The 14,660-nt window shown below is 41.9% G+C and overlaps 1 protein-coding gene across 2 annotated transcripts in view; it reads right to left on the bottom strand.

The window, feature by feature from the left end:
* Positions 1–3,905: 3,905 nt before the first annotated feature.
* Positions 3,906–14,660, bottom strand: part of meis1b (Meis homeobox 1 b) — an 80,297-nt gene continuing 69,542 nt past the window's right edge. The window contains exons 10-13 of one of the 2 annotated variants that reach the window (XM_020639037.3): positions 13,851–13,909; positions 11,856–11,945; positions 10,957–11,056; positions 3,906–5,837 (exon numbers count right to left, since the gene is read on the bottom strand). In XM_020639037.3, the coding sequence (XP_020494693.1) occupies positions 10,998–11,056; positions 11,856–11,945; positions 13,851–13,909 (208 nt within the window). In that variant the 3' untranslated portion in view covers positions 3,906–5,837; positions 10,957–10,997. The remainder of the gene's footprint in view (positions 5,838–10,956; positions 11,057–11,855; positions 11,946–13,850; positions 13,910–14,660) is intronic. The other variant, XM_065959592.1, reaches the window with a different exon arrangement.

Here is a 14,660-nt window from a genome sequence, read left to right as displayed (position 1 = left end):
AATATTTAAGATATTTTTCATCAGCTTCAGATATTTTTTCCTTTCTTTTTTTTATATTTCACATTACAAAAAAAGGAGGAACACATGTATAAATCTTCAGATTTAAACATGCTGTGTTTTTATTTATTACAAATCCCGCTTGCCCTATTGTTTTGTTTGCATGTCATTCCCTTTCTGGCTAAACTGTGAAATGTAGTTAATGGGGTCACGTTAAAAAGTCATGAAAATAGTTCATTCCAAAATGGAAAAACTATTCAAACAATGAAACTAAGTTTACTTCTCCTTCCCCAAAGACGCCATCGTGTCCTTGTTATTGATTTTGACGGATGAATTCTTGTGGTAAAAGATGTGTTTGGTGTGTGGGGGGGCATTTGATGTTACTCACGTCATAGTAATTACGTCGGTGTTCCTTATGGTCGTTTGGAAAGCGAGAGTATCGCATTTTGTTTGACGCGGGCCACAGTCGGGCTCTGAAACTGGATCTCATGACTTCATCCCCCCACAACACGAGCCTCTGCAAATGCTTTATATATCTTACTACTCCCAAAAGGACTACTTTTTTTCGACAGAGCAACAAAAAAAAATCCCAGAATAATATAGTTCAACATTGTCTCGCCAGTTTCTCCTGTTGTTTCTTTCTCCATATATACATACGCAATTTGAACACTTAAACCACAAGGACACAGTGTTATAGATGTGTTTAATTATCACAAGTTATATGACCACTCCAAGACGGATGCCTAAGAGCCTAAAGCTGTGTGCTTTAATCCAGAATCTCGTTTTTCAGACGTAATGGAACTAATAACACAACACTTAATCACTTTACTTTCACTTGCCTTTCTCCCTTCTTTGCATTTCTAATTTTTTTTTTTATCTGCAGTGGCTTGGGGTTGAACAAATGAAACGAGCTTTACCCCTCCTTCTTCTCTTCCTCCCCTCTCCCTCTCCTCTCTGTGAAAGCTCAGAGGAAAGCAGACCAAACGTTACTTAGCCTGGACGCAGAGAGGCTGCAGATAATGAGAGCCTGGTTGCATTAAACGGACAAACAGCAATCCGACATCTCCTGACCCCTCCATGCTCCTCTCGGCTCCATTGATCATCCCCCCTTATGAGATAATGCAATTACAAACATCAATAAGGAGCTGCGAGGGGAATCATTATGTGGTGACAGTGATAAATGATGCTGCGCAAAATAGCGGGCTCCTCTCAAACAATCCGTGCGCCCAAGGGGCTTTTGAGGGCCGGGGTCCCGTCGCCAAGGAGACAGATGACATCCAAAATGGCCCCCGCTCAACAGTCCTCCTCTCTTCTCGCTCTCTTTCTCTTTACCAACAGATTTTTGTTTTTCTCTCACTCCTTTTCCCTCCTTTTGTTTCGAACCGGCTGCCGCACGACCTTTGAAGGTGGAGGTTTTTTTTTAAGGGTTTGGAAAGTTTGTTCTGTGTGGCGTTTAGGTGCTGCTGTTTAATTTATGCTTGTGCCCATATTGATTTCATAAAGTAGCCAAGATATTGACATGTCATTTCAGCCACATGCCTGTTTCCTGTATAATGATTTTCGCATTGGAATAACTGGAAATGCATCGGTGGTGTATTGTTATGCTGCTTGTTCTCCTTAAACCTCTACTCTTTCTTTTGGCATGTTTTTCCCACAAACTTGGCGATGTAGAGGCCGCATTGCTTGATCTACACTGCAAATGTTACGGCCAGCATTTTACTTCTAGCTCTCTGACGAAGTAAAGGGGAAATAAAAATGAAGAAGTTCATTTATTTACGTTTTTAACAACTGTAATCTTAGTTTGATTTCGTTTTTAAAGCATATTAAACTCTTAACTCAAATTCTAGCTTTTGTGAAAAATATAAATACATATTTGTAAATATAAAAAAAGGAATGAAAAGAAGATGCAAATGATTGACGCAAAATGGTGCGCGTAAACGTTTGATTTTGCATGAAGTAGGAAATAAGCTCTTTTAAAAATCAACACAAAAAAAAAGATGAAGCATACAGCAGGCCCCTGCATTCAGCAACCAGTGAAAAGCGGTGGTTTTAATTAATAAATCCGAACACAAAATTGCCGCTGTGATATGTCATGGCTTGTAGTGCAGACTCGAGAGAACACAAGGCGCATGGTTTCAGGTCCAAGTTCCCTGTTTCCACCATAAAGACACATAAATATCTGCGTTGTTGTGGGAGGAAGACAGGCCTGTCCGGGCACCTCCACTGCTCTGGAACACATTTCTGCTCCATTCATTACCCTGGCAGTTCACTCCGCGGTCACAATGAGCACATACGTGTGTTTTTTTTCTGTGTGCAACGTAACCAGGGGTAGGTAAAGGCCCAAAATCACCATTAACTTCAAATTATTATTGAGCTCTCAACTTTGGAATCAGAACAAGTCAAACTTCTGATAAATTAGAGCTTAAAATGATATAAACGTATGAAGACAAACATTTAAAAGCTGCATTCCTACTTCATCAGAAATATAGGTCAGCTGTGATCAAAATGTCCTTCAAGCTGCAAAATCACATGCATGGATTTATTTCTTAAAACTTGATATTGATCACAAAGTTGCAAAGAACAAACACTGAAGCCTTTTTTTGATTATGATTTACAAGATAAAATCAAGGCTTATCATTTAACCAAAAACGTGGTCTTAAAAGCAGTCATCAGTCATGTTCACTGGGTGAAATTAAAAGTTAATACAAGAGTCTAAATCAATTAAATGCCTCTCTTGATTATTGTAGATAAAACGTCCTTTTTTATCATATTCCTTCAGCACAACTAAGGAAATAAAAATGTATTGTAACAACTTTTATTTCGCCATATTTTTGATCACATATAAAAAAGAGATGATAAAAACGTGTCGTATTTAATCAGTCTTTGTAGTGTAATTTTGGTTTCCATTCTGCTTGTTTGTCGTCCGAACTTTTGTACTTTTATCAAACTTCCAAACGCGTTTGTGTGTGTCGTTTACGACCGTGCGTAAAAGATAGGCGTTGCAGTGCGCCATCTCCAAACGTCCCTGCCCGGACAGTTACCAGGCCTCCCTAAAGAGGGCAGTCAAGCATGGGCTTTCTCCTCCACAGTCTCCACAGCTCCCAGCGGCCACAGGCTCAGGAATTCACATTTCACAGCCTCGGATTTTCCAGCAATGGTGGAGAGGCGAAGCAATTAAAACGTCGCCGAGTTTTTTCTAAGAGCGTGTCTTTTTTCCCCCTTCTTCTTCTTCTTCAGTGTAAATAGCATTCACTTGGGCAAAGGCAGTAAAAACACAATTGTTGCGCGAAGCAGATAGATAGAGAGAGGAGAGAGTATTGATTTACACGCGCATATTGTTTGGGATTAAACAGACTCTCACTTGTTCGCTGGTGTTGAGAAAGAGAGGCTTTAAGAACCAGTGTTGCTCTCCGAAATGTATCAATTAGACAAAACTCGCTCGGCTCCTCTCCTCTCGTCTCAACCTCTGCCTCCTGACGTGCAGTGTTACCCGGAGACAGCATCGGCTGCAGAGCGCGGAGCTCTTTGACTGCGGGCAACAAGGCGTGAGGGAGAACTAATCTTCCCATTTACACGTTTGTCGCAATTTTACCTAAATGAATTTTAATGCTAAACGAAGGATAATTCGCTTTCTTGCCGAGCTCTTCTTTCCTCGCATCGCCTCCTCCTCTCCATATGTGAGAAAATGACAGCAGAACGCATGCATTAGCTGCACATTATCCACAGCAAAAGGGAAAAAGGTTGACTTAAGTGTATGTTTCTTTAAGAATAAATGGACCTTCTCTCTTCAATGGGCATTTGTCTACATTGTAACATGTCCGTGCCTGATTTATCTTCACTTGTAGCGACATGTATGTGTTTATATTTCATATCTGCATGTAGGAAGATAATGTGAGACTAGTTCTGAGTTCTGTTATTTGAACAAAAAAAGTATTTATTTACAACACAGATGTACATATATACCCTTCAAAGGAAAAGCATAAGAAACATGACTTGTCTTCAAAGGAATCTTAAAGATGTGCGTAATACATGTTTGAAGCTATGGATAATGGATGCATTGATAACCCACTCAAGCACATATGCACACACACTCGTCCCCCTTCGCACACACCACGCACACACACACACACACACACACACACACACACACAGTGACTTTTACATTCTCTCCTGTCTGCTAATCAGCATTACATAATCTGAGTAACTCAAAAATGAATGGATTGTAGTATAAATTGTGTTTTCCTGTTGCCTCTGCCTCTACCTGTTATCAGACTCCATCAAACACAGAGGGGGAAGAGAATCCACTGGCCATGTTAGTCCTCGGCCTTGTGACATAAAACACATGGATAGGACACTTCATAGACTCAGAGGCCCTTAATCACAGACTTGCATGGAGAGAGGAAACAGAGGAAACATGTTTGTGGGACACGTTGTTGTGGTATGTGATCTACAGTGATTTCTTTAGATTGTTTAAAGAGCTCTTTTGTCATGTCTGTTAGCCACATTGACCTATATTATGTGTCTGTCATGGATAAAAGGTGAAATTGAACAATTGGATAAAAAAACAAACCTTAACAACCAGTGTTGTTAGCTCCTCAGAAACAGTGTTAAGCTTGATTTTATTGTTTTTGGAGTTAATTCAATGAGTTGAGTATTTCATGATTTTGTTATACCAAAAAAAGAAAAAAACTTCCCACCAATAGAGTAACACATATTCAACTGAATCTGATGTGAAAAGCTGCAAAGAAAAATCACCAAAAAAAGGTGAAGACACCGCAACAGTGACACAAGTTAGCTGCACCCTGGTACGTTGTGGATGGATTGTGTGTACTGTATGTAAAACAACAGTGCATATGTAATGCTATCAAACTCTTACCAATCAAATAAAGGCCTGCGAAAATGACAGACTGATCGAAATTGTCCGTTTATTCACTTTTTTTTTCTTTTAAAAAAATGCATTGTGATTCAATGGAGGGAGGGGCAAGAGGTCAAATTGAATGGAGAGACTGCACACACATAGTGTGGAAAGAAATGAGAAAAAAGAGAAAAAGTTCACATCCTTTTTTAAAAAAATCTATTAGAAACAACATAATATGCAGAACAATACAATAGAATTTACAATACTTAAATTCCCAGTTCTTGTGAGAGTCCAGCGTAATTTTACAACAGTATACAGTATATTTTTTTCTCCACTCACTTCTCAAACCAGGGTTGATAAAGTTATACTTTTAATTTCTTTTGTCTTGCCACCCCTCCTTTCATGTTTCAATCCGCTATATTTTTTTAAAGGGCACCTCTTTTGCTTTGTGAGTGTCCTGTCAGATACAGACATTGGCTTCTCCTTGGTCCAATTCCATCATCCCAAAGAGCGAATTGCTCTTCACAGGAAGTCTCTTTTGTTTTCCAAAGAGTCTAGAATATATCACCAGCTGTGCATTCACCGAAGGTACAGGCAAAGAACACAGTGTGTCTCTTGTGTGTCATCAATGCTTTCAATCGCAATCACTTTTAATGGAGGAATCCCTGTGATCCTATTGGGCAGAGGCAAGACGGCGGAGTCTAGTGCCAAACCAGAGTAGAAGCAGGGGGTCTGTCGGGACAGGGGGTCATCTGGATTGGACGAGGCTGGATCTTCCGTGCATCGCCAGCACTGGATACATAGAAAAAGTAAAGAAGGCAGTCATGGAAAGTTTCCACGTTGCAGATGTCAGTCAAAGAAAACGTTGGGTCTTGAAGGCGGACAGAGGTGGTTGCTGTTGTCATCAGGAAGTCGAGAAGTCCTGTTGCCGTGCCGTGTAGGCCTCTGTGAGACCCATGATGCTCTGGTTTGCCCTGCGGTTCTAAGGAGAGAAAAGATCAAAATGGTTAACTAATTACTAATTTGCACAGATAGATGGAGAGATTTAATTTGGGACAGATTGTATTCTGTTGTGAATTTTAAGAGTTTCCACTCAGACAGTGTCGCTGTTATGTGAAGGCCTTTAACTTCATCCACTAATCACACAGCACAGGGAAAGTCAGTGCCATTGCTCTTAAAACAAAAAGGTTTATCAGGAAGGAATGATACATTTGAACATTACATTTGGTCATAGTATTAACATGCAACAAATCCAAAATGCCAAAAAACAATGTATTTGCAAATACATTTAAATAATAATCTCTTGGAACATTGTGTATTTCTCAGTCACTAGGGCAGAAAGAATCTAAATGCAAAAAAAAAAAAAAACCCTAGAATGACTAAGATGTTATTAATCATTTATTAAATACGACAATAGCTCACAGTAGACTTCAGAAAAAAAGACTCTCATGTTACATTTTCAGAGCAATAGCACCTTAAGGTCGATGAGGAGAAGTGGAGTTTGTGGCAACTTCTTCAAACACAACATGGTACTAATCTGGGTCAAAATACAGTCCAAAAACAGCCCTTCACTAAGACTATGAGGATGTACTAGAGAGAGAGAGAGAGAGAGAGAGAGAGAGAGAGAGAGAGAGAGAGAGAGAGAGAGAGAGAGAGAGAGAGAGCTATTGCAGGGTTTAGTGAGTTAATCCTACACCCTCAGTAATGCTTATTTAACAGGAGGAGAGGACTTAGTAACCAAACACACACGATCGACTTGAAGTGATATCAAGGTCCAGTACTTAACATTTCCTGGATAATCAGTTTAACTTGACTGCAAAATTAGACTTGGATTCTTTCTTTGATCACTTCCAGTCACCATAGAAACTCTTCCAGGTCAGTATTAACATGACTCACAATGCAATATTGATTTAACAGTTTCCTTTCCTGCCACTACAACTTTGGCTTTAATCAACCAAAAACCCTGAAACTGATGCAACCTTCTGTTTGTCATTAATCCTCTCTCATACAATGAAAAATGACGTGAAGAAATCCATCTTTGCCCCGTTCCCTCCGAGCATGCCTCCCTTTAAAGCCAACAATAGCCGCAATCCATCTCTTTACCACAGCCATTGTTGTCAAAACCAAAGAGAAGTGGCGAAGCTCACAACCACATGTCACCTGAGAGTACCAGGGGCCCATCCACGCGTTTGCCAAAAAAAACAAAAAAACATGAGGGCCACTACAAATGACACAAAGGCTGGGCAGGGAAAATGACAATGAGGTGAAGCGGGAGGAGGACAAGGCAATCGTTAATTCCCTCCTCCATCACTTTTCACCTGAGCTACCGAAGAGAATGGGTGCGACTTACAGAAGAGAAGGTGAGCTATTATGTTGGCTGCACATGTTCCAATTAGCTTCCTTTTAATGAGCGAGGTGGTTGGGGTCACGTAGCTTTCTGGATCTAATGGCATCAAACCTGTGACCTTTCTATTGTGGTTCATAACCTGTGGTACTACAACAAGCTTAGCTATTAGCAATGCTAGCTCAAATGCTGGGGAGATTGTGTTAACATTTAAAGCAAGTTGTGAGTCTGTACAACAAAATATCCATTACTCAAAGACAAACAAAATTTTTAATTTGGTTGGTTGATTTACAAGTACCAACGCATAAATGATCATCTATGACTATATTCAAACCTTCAAAAAAAGAAAATCATTGCCTTAATAGCATTAGCGTGCTGAGGACTGAAGTAAGTAGTTGTAAAGGTCCTAATAAACACTATGTGTGCTTGAAAGAGCACACGTTGCTAATAAGGTTTTTCACTTAATAAGCCAATCAATACATTGAGCTGTAGGCCTCTTTTCTTGAACTCCAATGGGGATTCCAGTGGGGCCAAACAACAGGGACAAACATTCACATGGACAATACTAAGGGGCACGAAATCCCCATCGGGACCTGTTTCTCCAATGTTCGTTAATAGTAAAAGTTCATCTACCAGAAAGAGAAGTTGAGAGTGGGGGTGACTGTGCGAGGATGTGTGGTAGTGGGGGGGGATCTTGACCCCTCAGCAGAAGGTTAACAAATTTGCGCTTAATGATTGGAGCAGGGTATCCTGGGACAAAGGGTCTCCAGCCGAGACTGGCAGCAAAGGGGTTACAGGCAGCGTTCACTCGAGCGTTCTACCCAACATTTTGGGGAAAAAGCTGAGAGTGGGGAGGGCTGGGAAAAAATCCATACACTGTGTGACATAATTAATTTTTCCACCCTGTGACAACTATGTCCTAAATCTGGAAATTGCAGTTTTTCAGTAGGCCACCCCTGGCTAATTCCGTGGAAAAAGGGAAAAAGGGAAAGCAGGGAAAGAGAGGAAAAACGGAAAGGGGGTAAGGGTCATCCCAGAGTCATTCTGGTCTGCTATCAAAGGCTCGGCTCGCTTCTGCTTCACTTGCTGGGCTTCATCTCTGCTGACAGGTGTATTGTTTCGCAAGGGGATCTAAGCTCTGTAATCATCACTGGATGGAAAGCATAACCCTTTTCACTGAGCACGACTAATTGGCTTTAGTTTTAACTAATGTTGCAGTGTGACTGCTAGGCACACCTTCTGTATCAAGGCTCAGCACTCCTCGTGACAATAACCGCTCAATTTAGCCCCGCGGTAACAAAACCTCAACTCTGCTAATGAAAATTGCTTATAAAATATAATGAACCTGTGCTCTCTTAATCAAATAGGATAACGGTTTCCCCCCCTCTTGTAATAACCTATTAATTTAATTGGTCATGAAAGAATATAACACATCGCTTACATTTAATTGACCTAGAAAGGAAAGTAGCAGTTTTTGACTGAGACAAGCTAGCAGCTAGCAAGTGTTAGCTAATAAAGCTGTACAGAAGCTAGTACAGAGGAAGAGTACATTTTCCTGTTTCTTCTTCTTCCTTCCTTCCTTCCTTTCTTCCTTCCTCTTTTACTCCCTCTTACCCCTCCCTCATGTCGTTCATGCTTCCCTTGCTCACCATCTCTTCACACCCCCCCCCCACCCCTTTTCCTCCACTGTCTGCTCGTCTTCTCTGTGCTTTGCCCGTCTCGCAGAGGATTCCTCTGGTGGCCCAATTACGAGATTCAGCAGGCAAATTGAGGCTGTTTAAAGCAAGGTCTGCTGGGAAGGCTAGCAGCTGCTGGAAAGAGGCAGCTTGGACACAGAGAACCAGTCCTCATGTTTACACACTCGCTCACATAAACACAGACCCATACACTCACATGTCTCATTCTGAAAGCACAGCCTCTCTATTAGCATGTCTCCCTGCATTTCAACCCTGAAAGATGCCACTGTGTGTAAGATTTTCTGTCTTGGCTTTGGTTGTTGTGGACATTTGTGATAAAAACAAGGGTGGCAATATTTTCATTGTGACACACATACACACACTCGCACACACACATTTTGTGGAGGGTTAATGGTCTCTATTTTTGTAAACTGAATAAGTCAAATCCATTGGTCACACCTCTGGTGATGGCATATTTAATTTGGATCTAGTCAATTAGGCCCAGCTAAGCCCCATACCCTGCTGGCTACCTCCTCCATTTTGCACTAGTTTGTGTCCCCTCCCTGTGCCAGGAGTAATCCTATTACCATACACACACATGCACATACACACACACATGCACACACTTTTGTGTGTGCAGACACCCACATATATGGGCAAACGCATGTATTTTCACATATGACTATTTTTTATATTGTGTACACACATGTTCACACAACGCACTAATTCAGACAAATACACAACAATGATATCTCATAACAATTGGACCCCTAGCCACTTTTAAAACCCACTGTGCACTGAGACAACACCAAGCTAGTATACATCCAGAATGATGTGGGAGTCTATTTGGCCCTGGGGCAAGAGGGACAGGGAGGGGGGGGGGGGGGAGAGGAGGTGAGAGAAAGAGAGAGAGGCAGAGAATTAAAGAGAGAAAGAAAGAAAGAAAGAAGGTGTTTTTGTGAGAGAGAGTGAGAAAAACCCCAAACAGGGAGTAAGACAGAGCACGTATTTACAAAAATATATAGAGTGCAAGAGAGGGAGAGAGGGAGGGATAAAGGGAGAGAGAAGGGGGGGGGGCTCTTCTAGCTGGTTAGTGTATATATTAATGTGGCTCATGCATCAACAGCAACCCGGCAGATTTATGACACTTAGGGGGCGCTCACTTGCCTTTCTCCCTCCTTGCACCAGTGAAGACTGCTTACATTTTTGCCAATCAGTCTGTTGCCATGGAAACGCCCTACCTGCCCCCCACCCCACCCCATCCCACACCCAGTCTCACCACCCAGCCCCCCTGTCCCTACCCATCCCCGCCTTCTTTCCCTCTCATCAAGACCCCCCTCCTTCTCCACACTTTGCCCCATTCGCCCTCTTTCTTCTCCAATATGTTGGTGCACACACACACACACACACACACACACACACACACACACACACACATTTTGACAGAGTAATTAATAAAAACATGTGTACCAAACCGGCACACAAAATGCATCATGGTTAACTAAGAACAACTTTGAAATATTAGAGTTTATATGTTCTACCCATAAAACAGAATTCAGTCACTGCTTATTATTAGCAATTGCTGCGGGTTATTAGTATAATAGTACTTCTACACATACATCATGTGTACTGTCTGTTTTTTTCTTCTTTCCTCTCCCTCCCTGATATGAAGTTGTGTAGCTATTGGATATGTGACAGAGCAAAACAGCTCCACACACACACACACACACACACACACACACACACACACACACACACACACACTTGGAAACACACATTTCATACACAGAGTTACAAGGTTGTGATCAAAGGCTCTTATCACCAGAGCGAGGGCGGGACAGTTACAGAGAGAATAACAGAGAAAAATCAACCTTGGAAAAACAGAACTGTGTTTGCAACAAGAAAAAAAAACGCCTTGGAGAATTGTCGTTTCAAATACACGGTCTTAAACTGTTAAAATCTCACATACATTTTCATTTTAATATTTGTTTTGTCTTATATTAACACATGATCACATTTCTACATTTTTTTTTTTTTTTACTGAAGGTGTAGGTCAGTAGTGTGTGTCCATGTGTACTTACATCCTCCTTTGTGTGTTGCGACCGGTCGGACTGGGGCAGGGCTACATGTAGTGCCACTGACCTTCCATGCCCATGTTCATGCCCATGCCACCCATGGGTCCTGAGAAACACAGATACAGTGGATTTAAATTCGTAAACTCATATAAAGGGGCAACTTGTCACTGAAATGTAACAAAAGTTATTAAAGACATTTATAAAGTCATTGCAACCAAGTTTGACCTGGAAAATGTTTCGCAAACTGAAACACATCTTCATACCAGAGATTTTGTTTTTCCCCCTGTGAAACTAATTTAACAGACAACATAGCAGCGGCGTGGACTGGCTTTAATCTGGCAGGGCAGGGTAATGGTAGGAGGGGGGGTGGGGGGTTAAGTAGCCTGGTAGTTTATCCAAACCTGCTGACTTTGAGTGTAGGGTGAGATAGGGTTAGAGACTTGCGAGAATCCCAGAAAACGGGATAGAGGAGAGGAGGAGAGAAGCTTAAGGACAAACTCTGGGATTAGACCTGATGGCGTGAGAGAGAGAGAGGGACTGACCAAAAGCCGAGAGGGAGTGGGAGTGCGGGAGGAAGGAGATGCTTGTGTAATGTGATTGACCACACCTGTTCTGGTTTGTGTCTGTCGAGGGAGGGGGAAGCGGCTGTGTGCGTGTGTACAGAATGTGTGTATCTTTATCACTGGTTTTAAGGATGAACGTGGAACCTAGATTACACTTCACCACCATTATACGAAACGACTAGAGATACTGTGAGAAGATGAAAAAAGAGAGCAAAAAGGTTGAGAAAGAAGGGATGAAAAGGATGAGGCAAGACTCAATAAAGGGGACAGAAGGGTGGACAGTGAGGAAAGAAAGAAGAGAGATGGGAGGAAAGAAAGGGACAGACACAGAGAAAGCATTACCAGGTGGTCTGATTCCCATGTGCTGCTGGCCGTCCATGACGAAGCCCCCCATCGGCTGGCCATCTGGATTGTAGGGAGCTCCTTGACTTACTGTGGATGGAGGGAGGAGACAGAGGGAGGGATGGAGGGAGGGGACGGAGTGGTCAATTAGTGCTTTTAATTAAGGCTCAGTGGCCGAAGCAGGATCATCTGTCGGCCTGTGCACGCATAGGCAGCCGCTATAGTCTTTTAACGTCTCTGTGCTCTGTGTCTGTACAGCCGGCTCTGCACTGTAAGCCTCTGGTAGACTTGAAATGCATCTAAACTCTCTGATAGGGATCAGACTGAGAGTGGTCAACACACACTATTGTGCATTTAAGAAGCACAAGAAATGTTCTTTTTTTAAATCAAGTGAAAACTGTTTCAACAGAGGGACTGTTAGAAAACCAAGAAAGCCTGCGAACATGACTGGAGTCCTGGTGTTGATAAAATAATTTGTATCTAAATGGAAAGCCCTCCTGGTATGTTAGAAGCAAAATAAGGACCTATATTATCTGGCCTTTTAATATTTAGTTGTGCTGTAGCCTTTGTCCAAATGTTATTGTATTTACATCAGGTTTATCCCTAGTGTTGGTTTTGACTTATTTAACTTTACACTGACTTAATTTTGAATGTCTTCTAATACGTTTCTCCCAGTGTTGTCATTCTTTTAGCGATGAAAACTGTATTTATTGTTGTCAACCTTTGTTCTTGTTGTATGTCTCTTTTGTCCCACATTGAGCACTTTAGGCCGCATATTTGTATGAAATGGGTTGTATAAAGGAAGTTGGGTTGAGCTTTTATTTAACAACTCTACATAAATACTTTTTTTCTTTTCTAAGTTGTTATATCACAGCACATTTGCTGCCTGTAATGCCAACCTGAGATACAGGTTTAAAGAACACTCTAACATTCATGACAATAATGTACATAAACAGCACTTTAGGACTTAAGCCCGTGTATTTCTAAGATGTTTTGCCCCTATAGATGTATGATTAAATACATGATCAAAAGAAAAGAAATGAGCTCCAGGCGGACGCTCTAAAAAGGTCAACTCACTCTTGCTAAATGGCCTCAGAATGTGCTACCTGAATGCTTTATCTAATAAATACTGCCTTTAACTGAGCAGTGAGGCTAAGTGAAACCTGATAGACTTCTTATTTTTTCGCTGACCTCCATTGTTCAGCGCTCATAGAAATCCACTTACCTTTGATTCAGGCTGTTTGGGGGTCAGTCAAGCAAAAGCAAGAACTCAGCCCCACTGAATGCCTTTGAACTTTACTGCGCCCCTAATGCCACCCTGACCTCTGACCCCTATTACAGGTAATAAAGTTTATGGCAGTCCAAACCAAGCCATGCACCAGGGGGACCGTTCATTTGCTCCCCTCACTCCTTGAAACAGCCACAAATAGCGGTTGAAAAGGGAGGGGGGGGGGGATGGTTTAAAGGGATAAGGGGGTAAAAACAGGCCTGTAGCTAAAGAGCCAAACAACGGTCACCCCAAAAAAGAAATGAGTGTAGTTCACTTTATGTTTTGGTTTGAGTGAGGGAGGAGGGATCGAATGTTTTTTTTTTTCTTCGCCTGGTTGGCAAAGGGGGAAGGAAGGTGTTAAAAGCAAACTTTACCTAGAACACAGCTAGTTTTGTTGACGGGATAGAACAAATAAATCCACTCGTCGTTAACTCTTTCACAGGCAAATTATTTTATCTCTTAATTAAATAAATAAAAAATAAAAACTTTCTCACCCCACTTCAAAGTTGATTAATGGTTGGTGTTAATGTTTTAAAATTTTGGTTCTTAATTTTGGCAGTCATTTTAGAGGACACAGCAGAGGGGGAAAAACCCCCTACAGGATTTGAACATTCCAGGATGGGGGGCATCAGTCCTGTATTTACCAGCCGAGGGGCCTCCGGGTGCATGGAGTATGGACTGCTTTCGCCTGCGAGACTTGAATACAGTAACTAGAGGAGACTTGCCTGCACGGTTTGACTGGTCGATCATGGGCTGCACTATTCTCCTCCTGGCGTTGATGAACCTGCAGCAGAAGAAAAACAAGAAGGAAGAAACATTAGAAACAGAGTCAGTGTATTTTTCTCAAAACACCGTGAGACCAGAAGTGCTGACTAGGTCGTTAACAATCTTGGCATACAGCATAAAAACAAACACATTGCCAAACCAGTCTCTTTCTCTTAGTAAACCATAATAGTTATGTGGAGAAATTATTCTCCTCTGAAAAGCCCAAAACGAGCTTCTGCAAAAGTAACATGTTAACATCTCTGACAACCGAGGAAGTTTTCTGAAAATGCAGACGTCCCAAACTTGTACAAACTCGCACCGCCTCTGCTTACACACAGACTCATCAGCCTGAAAACACTGGGGTCTTTGTGGGGCGAGGCTCAACTGGGATTTTCTCCCTGCCTGTTTGAAACACGTCTATGCATCTCGCTTTGTTGGAGACGTTCCACCTCTCGGCGAGCTGAGATTTGCTGACTGTTTTACACACTTGGCTTGGAGCTCGGTGGCGGTGTGGAAAGTGTTTGCTGACAGAAACATGTCATGTTGCCACTGGTGAGAGGCATTGTTTTGGGTGATACTCTGCTAAAACAGGTAACCATGTGTTACTCTGTGACAGCAGGAGCCTTTTTTCAGTGTGTGTTTTCACAGGAGCAGGTTTTGGTAGATTCAGCCTCCTCTTTACCCTGCGACCTCCTATAAAAGCACACCATTTATTGTGCACACAGTTACTCATATTTAAATCATCCTAAGCCACACACACAATCTTTTTT

Source organism: Labrus bergylta, chromosome 10, assembly GCF_963930695.1.
Source record: "Labrus bergylta chromosome 10, fLabBer1.1, whole genome shotgun sequence".
Taxonomy (NCBI): domain Eukaryota; kingdom Metazoa; phylum Chordata; class Actinopteri; order Labriformes; family Labridae; genus Labrus; species Labrus bergylta.
The sequence above is the reverse complement of the archived record's forward strand: the minus strand, read 5'-3'. Positions and strand labels throughout refer to the sequence as shown.